General features: G+C 43.7%; 1 protein-coding gene across 3 annotated transcripts in view; it reads right to left on the reverse strand.

Moving 5' to 3' along the window:
- The window catches only part of PAK4 (p21 (RAC1) activated kinase 4), a 238,343-nt gene that overhangs the window by 40,353 nt on the left and 179,240 nt on the right, over nt 1-18,750 (reverse strand). For all 3 annotated transcript variants that reach the window (XM_085624978.1, XM_085624979.1, XM_085624977.1), the window contains exons 3-5: nt 16,161-16,856; nt 11,266-11,715; nt 10,756-10,889 (exon numbers count right to left, since the gene is read on the reverse strand). In XM_085624978.1, coding sequence (XP_085481104.1) covers nt 10,756-10,889; nt 11,266-11,715; nt 16,161-16,856 — 1,280 coding nt within the window. The remainder of the gene's footprint in view (nt 1-10,755; nt 10,890-11,265; nt 11,716-16,160; nt 16,857-18,750) is intronic.

Genomic DNA, 18,750 nt, shown 5'->3' on the forward strand with positions numbered 1-18,750 from the left:
GTGGCCAAAGTCCCTCCACTTGACTTGTGGACAAGGAGTAACCGTAGGGACATACCAGTCGACACCCAGGGCATCTCCATCTCTTGCATCCTAAGAATACGGATCACTCTGTTAAAGTCGATGGCAGTCGTACTGTAAAGTTAAGTACTGGACTGAAGAACCAGCTAACTGCCCAAATACTCCTCAGTGCCCCACCACATAACTTCTCCCTGCCAGATTTGGTAACCCCAGGCTGGCTTCAGGAACCAAATAACTCTTACAAACTTGTTTAAAGTTTACAAACTTTACAGTTACCAATGCTTGTTTGTGGTTGTGCTTGAAAGTACTGAGATATACATTTCCTTTAAAAATCTATCTCCGGAACTCTCCGCAGGAATTCTGTTTATCTTGGTTGCTAAAAATTCATAAAATTATAATCTATGTTTATAAACTGGTGTTGGATTTCTTTCATGGTGTGTGACTTTCCTATTTCATCGTTTGATGCTTCTAAATGCTTTACACTAGCTCCTCTGTTTAAGAATTGCTGCTTGAAGCCACAGCTACCCAAAGCGGAGTTAAAGGCTTTACAAATGAGCCTGGCTGGACCCAAGACTGTTTTTACAAGTGTATTACACAGTAAGGGCGCACAACCATACCATATAATACACCCAAACACTTACAGTACCTGTGGTAGCACAATGTTCAATGCAGTGCTAATTACTGTATTGCCTGAAGAATACAGTACAGTTTGTTTTTAATGCTGCTGGGGAGCTGCATGATTAAAGATTCGGTCTTCCATCCTGGTGTAGCCTGAGTATTTTTGATTGGATTACCACAAACATTTAACGGTACCCAAACAAAGCCTTCCTGAAGCGGAGATAAAACAAGCAGACAGTCAGAATGCTTAGCAAGTACAGGAGCGTCCTCCTATTTTCACACTACGTGATAAAGTATACAACAGCAAGAATTGATTAATTTTGGAGAGGCAATGAGCAACCACAAATTGCAGCCAGACGATGTTATCCCACCTCCTTGTTTATTCCGCTCCTGAGACAAATGGAGCTATCGGAATGAGTTGCATGCGCTCTGCCTCAAGACCCAAGAAATCAGCAGCAGAGGCAGAAATGCATACAGAAATCTGGAGTCCCATTGAAGACAAAAGTCTCCCAGAGAACCTTGATGATGGAACTACAGATGCGAAAGGCTGGGCACTGCATGTGCTTGGAGGCTGCGAACAGACAACAAGACGAAGACTCCTGTGCCACCTCCAGGAGCAGACGCAACTTATGATCAGCAAAATGAGGCCTGCTGAGCTTGCCTGCCTTGACATTCACTGAACACACCAGGTGGCAGACCGTTAGGGAAATGACATTAAGGTTTCAACCAATGCCACACACAGCATGAGAGCCTATGGATAAAGACTACAAGACGCCATACCACCTTGCTTGTTGCAGTACCACATGGCAGACGTGTTGTCCCTCAGGACCCAGACAGATGAGCCTCAGTGGAAGGCAAAAAGGCTTAGAGGGTCAGATGGACGGCACACAGCTCCAGAAGATGGATGTGGTGGCGCTGCTCAATCAGATACCAGAGTCCTCTGATCTCCATTTAACCCCAGTGACAATTGTCCAACCATAACGCACCCATCACTTTTATGAGCTTTGGATGAGGCAAACAGATTGTACTGCGCATGTCAAGTTGGTATCCAACACTGAAGGTCCGAGACTTCCGTATCAAAAATACAGATGCTGTCCAAAAAAGCCTAAGAGTGCTGCGCCTAATGAAAGAGAAGGTAACACAACAGGGTAAAAAGCGCCTATCAGCATGAGCCAATGGTAGAATGTGCAAGGGCAAGAGACCGGAAAGACACAACCATCCAAGCCAAAATAAAGGTTTGTGCCCAAAACATCAGGATCATACCTTGAACTGTTGTGGGAGTAAAAACACCTTCAAAGCCACTGTGTCTAGGCCGGCCCTTATAAAGGGTATCCCCTGCATGGTTTGATGATGTGATTTCAGTTTGTTAGTCAAGAAAACCCAGGATGAACAGAATCTACACCATTGCTTGCAGGTGATTCAAAACTAGGGAAGGTGGGCCGCCCTTCAGCAGCCAGCCATCAAGGTATGGGAATACATGTCCCAGGCCTGTAAATATGTGCTGCAACCACTAACATGACTTTTGTGAAATCCCAGGCAAGACCCAAGGAAAGGATCGTAAATTGGAACTGTGCAAGTTCAAGGGCACCATGCAGTCATTGGGGTGCCAAGCGAACAAGACCTGGGTAGATTCAACTTGAACTTTTTCCGAGAACAATGAGATCTAAGTCCGACCTCAACCACCTTGAGGACCAGGAATTAACTGGAATTGCATCAATAGAGCTTTGTTGCAGCTGTCGCAGGCAAAGGGGAACATGAAGGCTGCTGCATGAGCTGTCAACCATGCCCTCTGCAGGTTGTGAGGGTTGTTGGATGGTATGCAAGGCACTTATAGCAGCACTAAGAAGCACACCATACTTAAACCGTTTCAGGGCAGAAACTCCTTTTGGACCACAGAGTCTGGTTCCATCAAAACGAATGTCTATAAGGAAGGCTTGTAAGTCTACAAAAAAGCTGGTAGGGGATTCAAGCACGAGACTGAATAACAACACTAGTCCCCATGGCTCAGGCAACACAATCCATAGTGCCTAGACTGGCAGTCAAGATATATTTAGCTGTGACCTGAACATCGTGTACTGTGTGTTTAGAATGTAGTCAGGGAGGACAGGCAAGACCTCGCTCGCCATATTTCAGAGGCCTAAGAAGCACACCGATTTCGGCTACTGGAGAGCAAGACTGGTGGCTCAAAAACCTTTCCACAAAGTATCTATACTTTTAGTCTGTCTAACCTGTATAGCAGAAGGAAAAAAAAAAAATAGGATTCACCTTGCTCTGCAAGGCCTGCATGAAAAGGCTCTCATGCAGTGTGGTGCTGTGTCAGGAAGCAAATGTCACAGAGTGCAAGTCTATCACACCAAGCAATTGGGCAGACTGGTGGCACAGAAGGAGGTTTGGATAGAAGCGACTGCAACATTTTCCAAGGTAAGTAATCAGGGGTTACAACTATGCGTCAGAATGTAGGTTTGTGAAGGTTTAAAAATTCTACCCACATTTTAAGAGACCTTTCAACTGCCCTTCTTGCAGTGCATTTAATTCTCAAACACACAAGAATCTCTGATAGCACAACAACAAAAGGTGTAATGGGAATAATTCAAGTAAATTAAGCACTAACGGTCACTCAAACCAACAGAATCCCCCAATAACTTTGCTGCATTCATCATTTGTACGTTTCTATTTTCTGAGACTGGTTTCTAAATGTGTTTTACTTTTCTTTATTTGTGGATGTAGGTAGTGCATACCAGACCTAAGGGAGACTGACACCAGGTCTACAAGGTATTGATGCAACTTTTTTTCCTGCACACAATGACTGAACATATATCCTTTCATTATCAAAATATAAAGACCATCACAATCATCCAGATTTTTACCATTTAACCAACCTCCTGGTGTTTTCACTGAGTAATCTACAAAATCTAGCCAGGATTGGCTTTGGGTTTTCTTGGCCTCCTTGAATGTGATCCTATACGCCTCAGTGCTGAGTCCAAAGCCCTCAATCAGAGAACCCTTCATGAGGTCTTAGGATGCAGCATCTTTCTCATTGAGCGTCAGGAGTCTATCCCTGCACTTTCCTGAAAACAATTCCCACAGGATGGCACTCCAGAGCTTCACAGGGACCTGTCTACCAAGACAGGCTCACTCAAATGCAATGAACCACTTAGTGATATCATCACCCTCAAAAACTTTAGGGAAAATCCCTTGGGGATTTTGGAGTCAATAAGGTCTCCCTCCCGATTTATTATTTTGCTGCCACCAGAGATGGGTCTTAGGCCCACCTCTGCTCTTTCTTTTTCAATTGCTAGGAGTTTAGCTTCCCGGGCTAACCTCCTGGCCAGTTTCTGAAGATCTGCATCTTCAGTTACTTCCTAATCAGGGATACTACTTGGGACACTTCGACCAGAGGTGTTGCTATCTGAGGTGGTAGTGATGGAGTCAGTGTTGTCCTTCTTCTTCCCCACTGGTGGAAGTTTGACTAGCCGGGCCTTGTCATTACCCGCTCGAGATAGGCTTTTCAGGGTTCAGGACCAATGGCAAGTTTCCATGCTTTGCACACATCTTTAAGTTGACAGACCTTTAGATGTGCATAGGGACCCAGGTTGAGCTCCTGGCTGGTCCCTGCAGTATCGGTAATGGTGTTTAAAGTAAGTGGGCCTTATTAGAGGTCTAAAAAAAATGGTAAGTCCTTCTAAGGCCTACTTACTTAACAGTCTTAAGTTTCTAAACAGTGGGAGACTTAACCAAGGCCCTAACACTATTTTTAATAAAATTGAGAAAAAATCAAAAATCAATAAAAAAGTCTATGAAAAGAAAATTTGGGATTTTCTCAAGTGAAATCAATTGTTGTGCATTCAAGTGATACAACAAATGTCAAAGTCTTGTATCCCACTGCTGCCATCCAATGTAAGAAGCTGGCTCTGTGTATGGTATTACCACTAGGTGGTTATACCGTGCACAGAGTTCAGAGGTGTATAGGGCTCAATGTAAAACCCAAAGTGCTCTATGAGTGGTAGTGTGGGCGAGCAGCCTTAGGCCTAACACAGAGGAGTGTAAGAAATGTATTGCCCAACATTGACAATAATGGACAAACGACTCAAGTAGGAGAGCTGTACCAATTTTAGAAAAAATATACTTTGTTTGTATATTATTTTAAGACCAAGACATCGCAATAAGGGAAGTAAGTTTTTAAATAAAAACACTTTTCACTTTGAAAAATTAACACTTTGAAACTTTTCAGAACAGTTCAATGTTACCCTATGGGGAAAACAATATCGCGGTTAAACAGGTAAGTAATGCACTTACAATTCCACCCTTCGGGACCAAAAGTCAGCAAGGGTCAGGTGAGTACCAAAACTGCACCACCAGTGGCACAGGGACGGCCGGGTGCAGAGGTCAAAATCGGAGTTCGACCCAATGCTTTTGAATGGGGACTGGGGGTGCCTGGAGCCACTAATCCTTTTCAATGGGGACTGGGGGTGCCTGGAGCCACACTGATTTCAGGTAAGTAAATTTGGTTGCAGGGGCCAAGCTTTGGGGGTTATGTTAAGCACGGGGGCACAAAGCAGCACCAAACATACAGCACCAGTGGAACGGGGCGGTCGGGTGCAGGGTGCAATCTCTACGTCGGGCACCTAATGCTTTTTAATGGGGATTCTTATTTTGGCAAACAAGCTGCAGGCATTGCACTGGAGATTGCAGGAGGGAGACCAACGACAGCAGAGGTAAGTAGAGATGTATGGGGTCGTAGGGGCACTGTCAGTTCAGCTCACCAAGGCCCAGGGGCTTCGGGTGCGGGGGTGCCTTTCGACGTCAGTCTGCTTACAAGAGCCAGTCACGATGAGCCCCCGAATTGACAAAGCAGGTGGCGCAGTGGAGATCAGGAGAGGTCATCCACGCTGGACACGAGGTCAGGATCGCTGGGGAGACTTCGCAGCACAGGTGAGCTACTCAGACTCAGGCCATAGGCGTCAGGTGCAGAGTAGGCAGGGATCACAGTTCCTGCTGGATCCAGAGCCATTGGATTCGGTTTCTTCAGGACAGGTCCGCTGTCCACTGGAGATTGGAGTCTTTTTCTACGACAGCAGTCCTCCCAGGCTTTCAAAGGTTGCTGGCTGCAAGACAGTTTCACAGAAGCTGGTGACAGGCTGGTAGGGCTGGGGCCAAGGCAATCTGCGTCTGCAGACTTCTCTACAGGGATGTCTTCTTGTTTATTAGGTCATCACAGATCTAATTTCTAGGTCTGGGTGAGCCCTATAAATACTAAATTTAGGGGACTTTTAGGGGAGTGGTAGGGACAATGGGCACCTTACCTGGAGTTACTTCACCCACGAGCATACCACCCTCCTGTGGGAGGGGGCATAGACCTAACCCTGATTGGAGGAGTCCCCTCATCTTCAACATGGAGACTAAAAAGTGTCCTTAACTTCGCCTCCTCCATCTGAGAGGTGGGCACACCTCCTAGCCCTGCTAAGCTTTCCCGCCGGGTTTCCCGCCCAAAGTGGGGTGTAAACTGGGGGCCACCATCTGCTGCTAGCAGAAGAGGCTAGGGGTAGCATTACAAAGGCGGCAGGCCTTTGAAGCTTCCCCTTCGAACACTGGCCGATCCTGGGGGAGGAGGGACGACACCTCTACAAAGAATGTGCATTGTTTCTGGTCCCAGAGAGTGGAGGCTCTCTTCTCATGGTTTCAGAAACATTTCTGTGTGCGGCAGGCTGCCTAAAGCCAGTCAGGTCGGTAGGTTTTCAGGGGGCACCTCTGAGGTGCCCTCTGAGTACATGTTTTAATAAATCTCACACTGGCATCAGAGTGGATTTATTACAACGAGCTGTTTGGTACCAAACACTCCTGGGTTCAGTGAAGCCATCATGGTGCTGTGAAACTCGAGTTGTCAAGTTCCCAGCCCATGTACTCTCTATGGCTTCCCTAGCACTTATAATATTAAGGAACAGACCATAATACTGTGGGGGCACATCTCCTCATGCAGATATGCCCACATTTGAGATGTAGTGCACCCTGCCTTAGGGCTGGTAAGAACTGCTAGAGGGGTGATTTACCTATATCTTAGGTAGTGCTAGGTGGCATGGCACACAGGCAGTGTGCCATGTCGACTTGGTCATTTTTTCACCTCACATGGGGCATGCCAGCTGCTAGGCAGTGGCATGGTCCTAGTGAGGGGCTTCCTGGGGACCCTCTTCAGCCTCCAGGCCCTAGGTACCACAGTGTACCACTTACAAGGGACTTATGGGGGGGGGGGGCAAATTGTGGACATTTTGTTAGTAAAAGAACATTGGTACTGGGAAACCTGTACTTTACAGTCAAAGTTGCATCAAAAGTCAAAATGTGTGTATGGGGGTACTGCAAGAGAACCCCATTTTCTCACTCACTTGAAGATCAACATAAACAAGCAAGCAGCATTTAGTGACATGTTCAGATTTAGCTTACAGCTGATCTGTACAAATCTACTTAAAGCATACTATGACAGACATTTGACAGGAAGAACACACATTTGAAGTGATGTACAAAGTCACCCTTCGAGATACATTTAGAGTACCAGGTGTTTTTAATATCTTAAGTGGTGTTTGTGGTAGGGATCAAGTTACAGATTTCTGAGGTTTTCCAAAAAAGAAAAAGGAAAAGAGAAATTGTTCTTTGCTTCTTGAACTGGGATTATTTTCAGGAGCATTAATTCAGAACTTCGAGTGCTGTTTATCCTCCCCACCTGAGATGTTTAATTTTTGTGTCATATATTTTGTGGTGTCAAGGTGCACAGCTCTGTTCATGATGCAACCCATTTTTAAGCAGCTTTGTGCATCAATTATAATGTATTTGAAAGAACCAAAACAATGTAATCAAAATATTTTACCCAAGCCTAGTCTTGCTGTGGTATATACGACCGCTTTCAAATCAGTGAGACTCATCTAGGTTATACCAGTGAGTTAAGCAATCCACATGATAAATCTTGAAATGATCAGTTATTATACCACCAATTTAAATTCTGATTTGATATAAACAGTTTAAACCCCCTAAAAGACGCTCAAATAGGTACTGTGTGTTCTTAGCTATTGAATTTGTGTGTGCGTGCCAGGTCAGATTTGCATCTACCACAACTCTGTTTTTTTGCAATTGATGATGCGAAGCCTGCACTAATGTACATCAATGGCGTTCAGCCAGGAGCGAATCAGAATAGAGCTCAGAGGTAGAACGATGAGGAGGAATTCAGATCAAAGTCGTTTTTATTCCAGTGATAAACAGGTCATAAACCACTCACTCTTCTAGAGTCTACCCCAGGAGTATTGCCTCTCGTATCATCTGTATCATATGCACAGAGATCATACAAAATGCTTAAGTATTTAAGAAGCATGGTAAGAGGTCCCAAGTAAACACTGAAAAGCCATGATGATAAAATTGAGCCTTGTGGAATGCTCTGGCCTAGAGTTAAAGGGTCTCACAGGTTGTTTTATTTGTTGGACTCGGTTTTCCAGGTACGATTATAGCGAGTTCAGAACAGTACCATTGATACTTATTTGTACCTTGAGTGTGGTAAGTGGTGTGCGCAGCTTATCGTATAAAATGCTACCGGGAGATCTACACGATATGACTCACTCTTGTCCAGTAAACATAATGAATCATCAAATGTATGAAAACGGCAAAAAACTGCCAAGAAGTAGACTTCTAAATTACAATAACTTTGGCTAAGGTAAAACTATATGGGCCATACATCATGGCAACTTTAAAACTTATGTGTTTAGTGTTGTATCTGTTGTCTTACAGAAAAGCTATCCTGGAGCTACTTAACTAACTTTCTGATATTTCACTCTACTTATCTTGGAACTCTCTAGGTGGAAAACATCTCCTCCAGCCTTAACCATGCGTTCCAGGTGACCACTACACACCTCAACAGGACTGCACTGCATTGGCTGGTGGAGAAGCAGTCTCCTCTTCAGTGTGAGGATCCATTTCGAAAATCACAAGAGTAGAATTACAAAAAAAAGAGAGAGAGAGGGAGAAACTACAATAATGCTAGGAGGAAGTCCAACTGCGAGGATCTCTGCTGACTCAGGGCGCTAAAACGGCCACACTACATGGTGACTGGTGGTTTACTAAGAGCCTTGGGTATGCAGCTCATCAAGTTGGTCCGTAAATCAGGCCATAAACTTGATTTGAATTTGGTTTTCTGTGCCCCAATACCCATTTTCATGGGTACAATGGTAGAAGGTAGTTGAAGGGTGAACCACAAATAAGTAAGAATAGCCACACAACACTTTGAGGCATAAACTGTAAACAGACTCTAGAAAGACATGAAGGTGGAAACTAGCATTTTTGCCCAGATATTCGACGATACCAAAAAAACAATCTGGATGGACAGCTGCAACAATGCATACAGTTAACTGAGGGGTAAAAATAATGCAGCCTTGAGGCAGTGGTGCATCCAGGGTAGTTGGGATCCTTTAGGCCCGAAGATGCTACCAGTGACTTGTTACAAATGTTAGACTAGGAACCTGGATAAGGGAACATAACAGCAGATTGAGGATATTGGGGTTTACATTCTCAATTACTGCCACCTCCTCCTCATGTCTCTGTCTTGAATAAATCTTTTTAGTGTCTTTTGGCAAGAGAAAGATATGGCCACTTTACGACCATTCCTTCAAAACATAAGTCATTATCTTGCCAATATAGCCTTTACTAGTCCAATAAAGGAGGGGGGGGGGAAGCCTTCTCGGCCTTACTCTGTACCATATTAACTAACAGGGATCCAAGTGGGAGACTTGAGAATGAACCTTGATGTCAAAATACAGAGAAAATAAGAAAACAGCAAGAATAGGGAAAGGGCAGCACTCAAAAAATCGTATGCTTCAGAACGTCCTCGCTCACAATACCAGTAACTTTGAATGTTTCCCGCCATAGTGTAATACTAGAGGCTGGACTCCCTGCCGGTGAAACCATGAAGCGCAGGCTTCATTAATTACATGTATGTGACTCCACTGTGGATGTGTGTTTTATGTGATTCCTATGTGATGCAAACAGTTTCGATTTATTCTATAGCCCCTGATTAGGGACTCACTCTAATATGAGTACCACGGTCATTTCGTGTGTGTTTTTTTTCTAAAAATCAATAACCTCTACCTTATCACTAGATGTGTCACGGGAAACCACAGACGAGTGTGCATACAAGTCACTAATGGATTACTTATTTCCTTACACCTAGATCGTGCACACATTTTGCAAGCGGCTTCATGGTTTAGCCCTTCTGATTTCGGCAGAGCCGACATGGAGACAGATTATCTTTGTTCCATTACCTTCATTCCTTTTCCTTACAGGTTATTACAATACAAAAACCAGGTTGTATGGAATTATTGCACACCTGTTCGTGCATGTGCGATTGTTGCACTTAACTGTTTTCTTTATGAGTTGTATTTAGTAATACAATTCAAGGAGTGGAAGTAGTTTTGAATTATAACGGTACTAGGTCCTGAAGACTAGCCAATAGGGATAGGCTGGAAACATGTGGACCAGAAGGGTGTGGGAACATAATCCCCAGTGACCCTATCCATTCCCCTTTTTAACCTTGCCGACTAGGGGTCAGAATAAAGTACTTTACCCACTAGCCAGGTAATTTTAAAAACACTTTTTTACTTCACTCCTTCCCAGCAGGAACATCTGCATCTCATAGTCTATCAGTGCTTTTGCGTAATCCGTTTGGTCGCAGCACGCCCCCTTCCGTAGGGGAACAGGAAGGACCCTATGATGAAGCATGCCACCAAGGGGTCAGCCTGGTGGGTTAGGGTTTTACGAAAAACTGAAGGTTTTTCCCAGGTGATGGGACAAGACTTCCCTGGCTTCAATAAGGTTGGGTCCTTTATTTCTGTAAATCATTCTGACTGTGGAGGGTGGCCCCAGCCCACGTCCTCTCTCTCTCCCCCCGTTTTTTGTAGATGTTTGTGATGTGCTGCAAGAGCAAAGGCAGACCGGTGTTGATCTGAGAAGGGATAAACTCTTTGGTTTTACTCATTCTGTGTCACAAGTGTGGAGGACCAGCAAGGAATGAAGAGATTTCATGACATCACATTATCTTTGTTGCTACAGAGAAGAAAAAATGGAATTTTATCAGAGAAATGGGGATATTACCTGGTATGTGTAACAATATCAGTCAAGGCACCTCCTTCAAGGAACTCCATTACTACCCAAAGCTCATCCCCAACAAGGTAGCTGTTGTACATTTCCACCACATTCTCCTGCTGGTAATCTCTCATGATTACAACCTGAAATGCAGACACAAGACAGATGTGAACAGCGCTCGTAGCACAGGAATCCTGTGCAGGTGCATGTGAAATGGAGCAGCAAACGAAAACAATGACAGTCATAAGCAACACTGTGGGAGGTCTAATGTTCTGTGGTAAGAAATGTAAATCTCATTGTAACTATGACTCAGAGTCATAACCACAGTGTTGTGACAACAATCCAAGCAGGGAAAGCTGCAGCAGGGACAAATAAAACTTCAACTGAGAGTGTGATTACACTAATCAGCATCAGGGCTTTATGCTAGGGGTAGAACATTAGGTAAGTACAACCTTAAGTCCTATAAAACAGAGGACAAGGCATGCTCTCAAATAACTAGAAAGATGGAGCCACTCCTACCTCATTGAAGAGCAACTCTCGCCTCTGCTGCTTTCGTAAATCCATTTTCTTCACTGCTACTAACTTTCCACTTGTCTTGACAGTGGCAATGCAGACAATCCCTGTGGACCCCTCTCCAATTTTAATGAAGTTGTCCAGATAACTCCGGGGATCTCCTGGATCTACCACTTTTTGTAGTGCAGTGCGGAACTGCTCATGCGACACACGCTGTGGCTCACGTTGAGGGGAGCGTGGTGGTGGAGGCACCTGTGCGGGTGGGGAAAAAGGAGTCTGAGAATTTGCGGGACCAATGCGCGTTAAGTGAGGGTCAGAGGCATGGGGTGACAGCCCTGGGTGGGGTTGGTCTGGGTTCTTGGTCCTTATCTGTCCTTGCTGAATCCTGGATGAGCTGCTTTTGCCAGTTACAGGTCCATTGGGAATGTCTTGGGGTTTTCCTGGCCGATGATCCACCTGGAAAGGAACAAAGAAAATGCTGAAGTCACTGTAAGAGAGTAAACATCACAAGGGTAAACACCCAAACTTCTATACTTCAACATGGAGAAGCAGAAGGACTTTACTATTCAATATATTCGATGAAGCTTAGATACAATAATGATATCTTACTTTGAACTACTATCACTGCAAGGACCCATCTTTGTAGCTAACTCTTGAAGCTCGGGCATTGGGGAGCACTATACGCTCTCATTAGGCAGACCTAACATTAGGGAAGATGCAACCGATCATATCTCCTTCCATACAGCCTGCTCTGTTCCTCATCATTTCTCTCTCTCAAAGGTTGATGCATTTTGTTAAACACACTTAAGCAAAAAGGGACAGGGGCATATAGTGTGAGTTTTACAGCGGGCACAAACCTACATAGTCACTACAATAGTAACTTTTCTTTGTTCTTATAGCTTACTATCACCCATTTGCAAAATGCTGGGAGAAATTATCAAGCAAAATAAAGGATGTAAATTGGAATGACAACTTAAGAAAACAGGCTACACAGTTTGCCTAGCAACATTATGCACCTATTCTGGATAAACACTTGCTGAAGAGGGGCATTAACTCTGCTGCTAGAAGAAGTACGTAAACCCTGTGCAAGGTGTGTCCCTTGAATTGTACAATAGTGGGAACCCCAAGACATTATCATGGAATTGGTCTGACGTCTCAGGTGATAATAACCACTGCCCTCATAAGGTACACTATCATCTGTCTGGTGTCTAAGCGCTGATAACGAGTGCTAATTACTGTACAACCACTAACTGGTACTCATTAATCGGCTTTAGAAGGATGAACGGCTGAGTGGACACCCCAGGATTCATACCCATGACCTTCAGATTATACACACACACACACACACACATCACCACCGTCACAACAAATTCATCAGTCCTATGAGACATCTGACTGACTTTTCCAATATGCAACCTAAAACAGTGTAAAGTCAAAATTGCGACCAGACTGGGGCAAGGAAATACTCAACCACTGTCCACCAACAAAATCATCAGTACAGACATATATATTGCCCAATGATTACGTTAAGAATACTTTTACCCTTGGACCCCTTAGATGATAAAAAAAAAGTTCTCTCCCTGATCCTACAATAATTACTAGCCCACAGTGAACTCGTATTTATTTACCTAAAAAGGTGTGTCATGACAATTTGACCATGAATGCCTTATAAATCTCAAACTGCAGTACATAACTAGATAAAAAGGGAGATGGAGGTTTTTTTCCTTCTTACAAATAACCCATACTGTGATGCAAAGACAGCAAGACAGAGAAAACAATAATGCAATTCTTTCTTCTTTTGTTCCAGACTCCTGCAATAGGTAGGTAGGATAGTTTGAAACACAGTGAGTTTAGGACACGCCTTGTTTTCCTTGGGCAGTGAAGATTCCTGGAAAGTACAGAGATCGGATTCTAGCAGCTGTGCAAAGGGGTTTTGGGTGTAGCAGGGCAGTACATTTTCAAGGGAGTTTGGAGATGAGCCGCAGATAACTTGGTACACAAAAGTCAATGATATCTCCAGGGCCCCTTTTTTAGCTGAGCAATTAGGATTCCAGGCAAAAAGGATGTTTTGGGTGTGTGCCTTGCCTAATTGAACAAGGTTCTGCTGGCAAAGTTGAGAAGCTTGCCCAGTAGGGAGAAGGTGTAGTGAGGGAGGCCAAAGGGCAGGTTGTTGCAGTAATCTAATTTACTATTAGTGATTTAGTTAGTGTCTTGGCAGTATGGAACAGGAGACAGGTCCATAATTATTACAAGCTAACACACATGTGGTGGGGTAGTGACTCTAAAAGCCTGGAAGTAGATTTAGGGATGGTTGAGAGGTCTAGAGAAAAGCAGACAGAACTAAGCAGAGGGGTTACTATAGAGGAGGAGGGAAAGAAAGCCAGTATGGAGGCGTTCAACATGAAGGAACAGACTGATATTTAATGTTGGATAGCAGTAGGGCAGTCACAGATAAATAACTGGCAGTAGAGAAATGGAAGAAAAGAATTATTAGGGGGGGGGGGGGGGTGTAAATATTCTCCCCTCGGCAACAATAAGAAATTTCATTTTTTGAAGCATTGAGTTAAATGGCGTGGGCGATCCATAGTTTAATCTTGTTTGCAAAGATATTGTCATAGGATTGTGCATAAACCCCTAAGACAAAGAGAGCTCGCAGTGGGGACAAGTAGAAGTTAAAAAAGTAGCAGTGACCGGTATAATCCCGGAGGCTCACAAAAGAATTGGTCACTTTGGAAAGAAATGTGCCAAATTTAGCTTGTTGGTTCAGTCCAGCAGGAAGAAATGAACTTGATAATGGTGGAGGGAAAGGCCTATGGTCAAGGGATTTAATTAAATGCTATTCTCAACCATGTAAATATATGTAAACGACTGGTACATTTCTACAGTTGAGTCTCAATCTGAGTTGGTACCTATGAAGTGATAAAACTGGAGGTCTTACAGGACTTCTTAGGGGAGCTCATGGTGACTAAAAATTCACATCTAGCATGTAAGAAATCCACTCTGGTCAGTTGTATTTTCCTGGAGCAGACGTACTGAGCAGCTATTTGTACTGGCAACTCAAGCCTTGGTCTTTATCTGAGGAGTGGATCAAACCCAGAAGCAATAGAGATGAAATTACTGGAGGCAGCTCTGGTTCCTTGGACTCATATTCTACTATTTTTATTCTTCAGTGCCTCTAGAAGGCAGTAGAGAGGATGGGTGTCTGCAGCTCAGTGGCAGGCAATGGTTGCAGTCTAACTTCAAGAATCATAAGGCTTGGCTAATAATGTATCACAGTGTGGCTATTCTAACACATAACCAGGACAATGGCAAGGTTATTCCATGGTAACGTGGAGTAAGGACGAGCTTCTAGTAAGTGGTACTGTTGCCTCCATTCATATAGAATACATGGGAATGGTACCTTAATCAAACAAGTCACTCAGATGCAAGGGGTCTGTAAAGCACACACCAGGCCTTGCCTGCACTATTCATTTTGGAAGAGTGAGTGGGGTGGAAAAGGCATCAGATTATTTAGGACATGTCTGCCAACCCAAGAACCGTACTTGGTATGAGGTGTCTTTTCCATAAGCGAAAGAGAAGATCATACATTTACAAAGAAAGACTAAACATTTCCCATATGCATTATATATCCAGTTCTGGAATTAGTTCTTTGCAATGTCTAAAAGAGGAAGTGTAAGATGACAAGAATTGCAATAATCAGGGATGCAGGACTAACCAGTCTTGAATCCTGGTCACTGCAGGAAACACTAGCCCCTGAGTAAAGCCCTGAAAAGGTAAAAAATAAGCTCATGGTAATACCATCAGTGTATAAAAAGATAAAACTGCCCTGTCAGCAAACAGAGCAAGTGTAACTCGGTTGACACTGTTGCCAGGTTACAAAAAGACACCTGTATCAATATACCACTGCATCTCTTTAGTGCATTTTATTTTGTTAAGCACAAACAAACCCCTTCAGTAACATACTGCTTTCAGGGAATATTTTAATCATGAAGTGTTACTTTTTATTGGGAATATATCCTTAAATGCAGATTACGTTTCTAAAATACGTCTGGAATTATTATTTTAAGTCTTTAACGCACCACACTTTATAAAGTTATTTTGCTGGTAATCTGTGGCAGACTCAGGTACCCACGCTTGCAATATACTTTGGGTGTTAGATCGGAGATTGGAAAGGAGAGCTAGTGTCGGACCAAGTGATAACGAGCCTGCGAATAAGCACGTGGCGAATGGGCATGCATATTAAACACCTTTAGCAGGGATATGAATTCGAAGCATTTGGAACTTTGGAAGGCCACCACCGCTAAATATCACTGGTATACAGGCAGTGTCAGAGAACTCCAGTTTCAAGTCCTAAAGAAGAGACATACGTTTAACAGACACTTGGCATCGGACAGACGTTTCTAAGACTGAGAAAGATCTCTGCCGTAGCTTCTATCTATCAGAGATGTATATTATGAAAAAAGTCAGATGATTGTATTCAGACAGTATAAAATAACCAAAGGTTTAGCCATTTATTTCTAAGAACCTGCCCAGAGAGCTCAGCTCTTACTTAAAGTCATTACAAAGGACAATAGTATCTAAGCACTGAAAGCAAACAACTTCCTTCAGAAATGGGTATGAAGTATACATATAGTAAGGATGTCCCTTTTAAGAATTAAGAAATCCCAAACTGAAACAAAGGCTAACATACCTGGGGCAGCGATCACACAGATACCTGTGACAGCAACACACTCGAGGTCTGAATTTCTACATACCAGCTCATCTATCTGACTGTACCTATGGATGCGAGGGAGCTATACTGATCACTAATATTAGGAAGATCTTTGCATCCCTCTATGTGATCTCTTCCCCTGTCTAAGCAATCTCATGAGGTGATCACTTTTCTCGTCTAAGCATGTTACCTGAGGCAGAGTTCCCCGGATAGGATCAGTCTCTGCACGTGGGTAAGTGTTGAAGGGGCGTCCAGTTTGCTGTGTGGCCTTCATTACTCCATCGCTGACGGGTATGTTGGGTGTTCGGATATTGGGCCCAGAGAGTGGTCGTTTCTCCCGTGGGGACTGTGGACTCGGCTGCCCAGTATACGTGGACTTTGGTCTCCTATCTGAACTGTCATTTTTCTCCCTCCGTACCACACGGTCCAGGGGCTCATCGTATCCCTGGTCAGCTGGATGCTCTCTCCTTCCATCTGACCTGTCATGAGGTCTTGTTCGGTTATCGGAAGGTTTCTGGTAGTCCGGTGGGGGCAGACGGAGAGGATGAGGTTTAACACTGGGCTCTTGTCCTCGAGGCTGTTGTGGGTGAGAACGCGGCTCTTCACGAGGCCGTTCTCTATCAGAGTGCTCTGATTCAGGCCTTGTTCCATGTCGGCCTCTATCACCCCGATCCCTGTGCTCTTTGCTCCTTCCTCCATCCTCAAGGTGACGGGCTCTGGACACCTCATTCAAACCATTCTCCTGTGGCATCAGATCTCGCCGAGGATGAGCTGGGGGGCTATCTCTCCGAAGAGAGTTGGAGCGAGTAACAGACATGTTCTCAAACTCATCCAGCAGCCAAGTCAATGAGCCATCCCGTGCCAACTTGCTCCCTCGCACGATGGTCTGCAAAAGAAATCAAATAAAAATGAAAATGAAAGGGATGGAAAAAAGTAAACAACTTTCAGTCTGGAGAAATGTCATTACGCTGCAGAAGCAAAGAAGACAGAATTATAAACAATATACAAAATACATCCATGCCTATAATGATTAATTTTAGATTTTATTAGCAATTTGTCACACAGCTAATTACACGGTCATTAGAACAAGTAAATAGGTAATAAATGATGAACCACATATTGAATAAAGTTATATGTGCTATAAGGGAATTTCTCGTAGTGTACAAATCAATTTGCTGAAAAAAACCCTTTGTTGGAAAAGCGGGCACACAGCCATTTCATCGAATTCTCATTTGTGAATGGCATCAAAATCCATGAACAAAGGGTTTATGCTTACTATGCAGTCCTCCTCTCCTGGTACGTGTTCGACAATTATGAGAATCTCTCCCCTGCTTAGAGGAGCCATATGACATGTACATGAGCCATGTGGCGCTTGCGACTGTTTACAACTGCTTCTTCGCCTAGTACATGGGTTCACTGTTATCGGTCCAAATCTCTTCATCCTTTTCATGGCAGAGATTCCTGGAAAGCTTGAAATGCTAAAATTCTACCTTGCAGACCCAACTGACCTATCACCGTCAAGTCCATCGTAAGCGTTGTCCATACTGATATGGATTCATCATTCATCGTCCCAATGGTGACCATAGGTACTGAGAAAATCCCCCCTCTGCATAAACATTAGCCTATCCACAGTTGAATACCTTCCTTCCTATAACCAATCGAATCTCCCAAGCCCATATATTCTAGGACAATAAAGGTATTGAGGTAGTCCTGTAATGGTCTGCCTAGTAATCCATGTGTTAGCAACCAAATATACAGAAAACCAATTTTTTTTGTGTTCTCACTGACTGGGAATAATGTCTGATAAAAGGGAATCTGTCTCTCAAATACATATCTCTGTACAATGTCGAACATGCTACAATGGTCACTATATTTACATCTGCCTTTAATAAATGTTCTTCCTATGAGGAAAAAGTTCTTTTTATTTACAGATTCCCACTAATGTAAGAACTTACAGTCCTACTTATGCTCTTCTGACATTGCTGAAATTAGTTTCCCATCGCCATCTAATAGTTGAGGTATGGCACAAATAACTTCTTTGCCTAGATAAACAGTCAACACAGACAGATATGGTAATCATTCAGGTTGCTGACTTTATCCTATAGAGTAAAATGAGGAATTGATGATTCCCACCTACGAGTCAGTGATCCATCTTATAATTTGGACAGAGTAAGTGTGCGCCCTTCAATTTGATCAGGTCTAGAAAATGAGTCCTCCAGTAGTACAGGGGCACCCTCTGATATCATTCTGAATCGGTTTACTCTTATGTAATTACTGAGAGTGTACAAGTGTCCTAATGGCCATAACGTTCCATTCTTTTTGGGAACCCTCAAAGCAAAGTTTGTCCACCCCAGTGACCTCTCCTAATGTGTCATCTCTACCGTTCTCTTCTTTCATGCTGTGTATTTCGGTCTGTCTGGGAGCATAGTTCTGCTCATTAAACGGAGGCACCTTGCAGCAATGAGGTTTGCTACCACCGTTTGCAACCACTTTGTGGAGATGACAACCTACATGATGGTGGGTGTGGCACCCCTTCAAAAACTAGACCTTCATTGAAATGGAGGGACCAACTGGACTGAGGTGAATGCCATAATAGGGCCTGTTGGCTATATCAGTAGCATCTGGTGTTGCTTAACACAAGCGTTAGATACCGTTTTACCCACCTGCTCGCTTCTTGTGCTCTTCAAGGAGATGAAAGATCTCATTTATGTCTGTCCAAGGTTGGTATCCGTAGCTTCATGGTAACACAGTAGAAATAACTATGTGCCAAGAGACTACAT

The sequence above is a fragment of the Triturus cristatus genome, chromosome 9, assembly GCF_964204655.1.
Source record: "Triturus cristatus chromosome 9, aTriCri1.1, whole genome shotgun sequence".
Taxonomy (NCBI): Eukaryota; Metazoa; Chordata; class Amphibia; order Caudata; family Salamandridae; genus Triturus; species Triturus cristatus.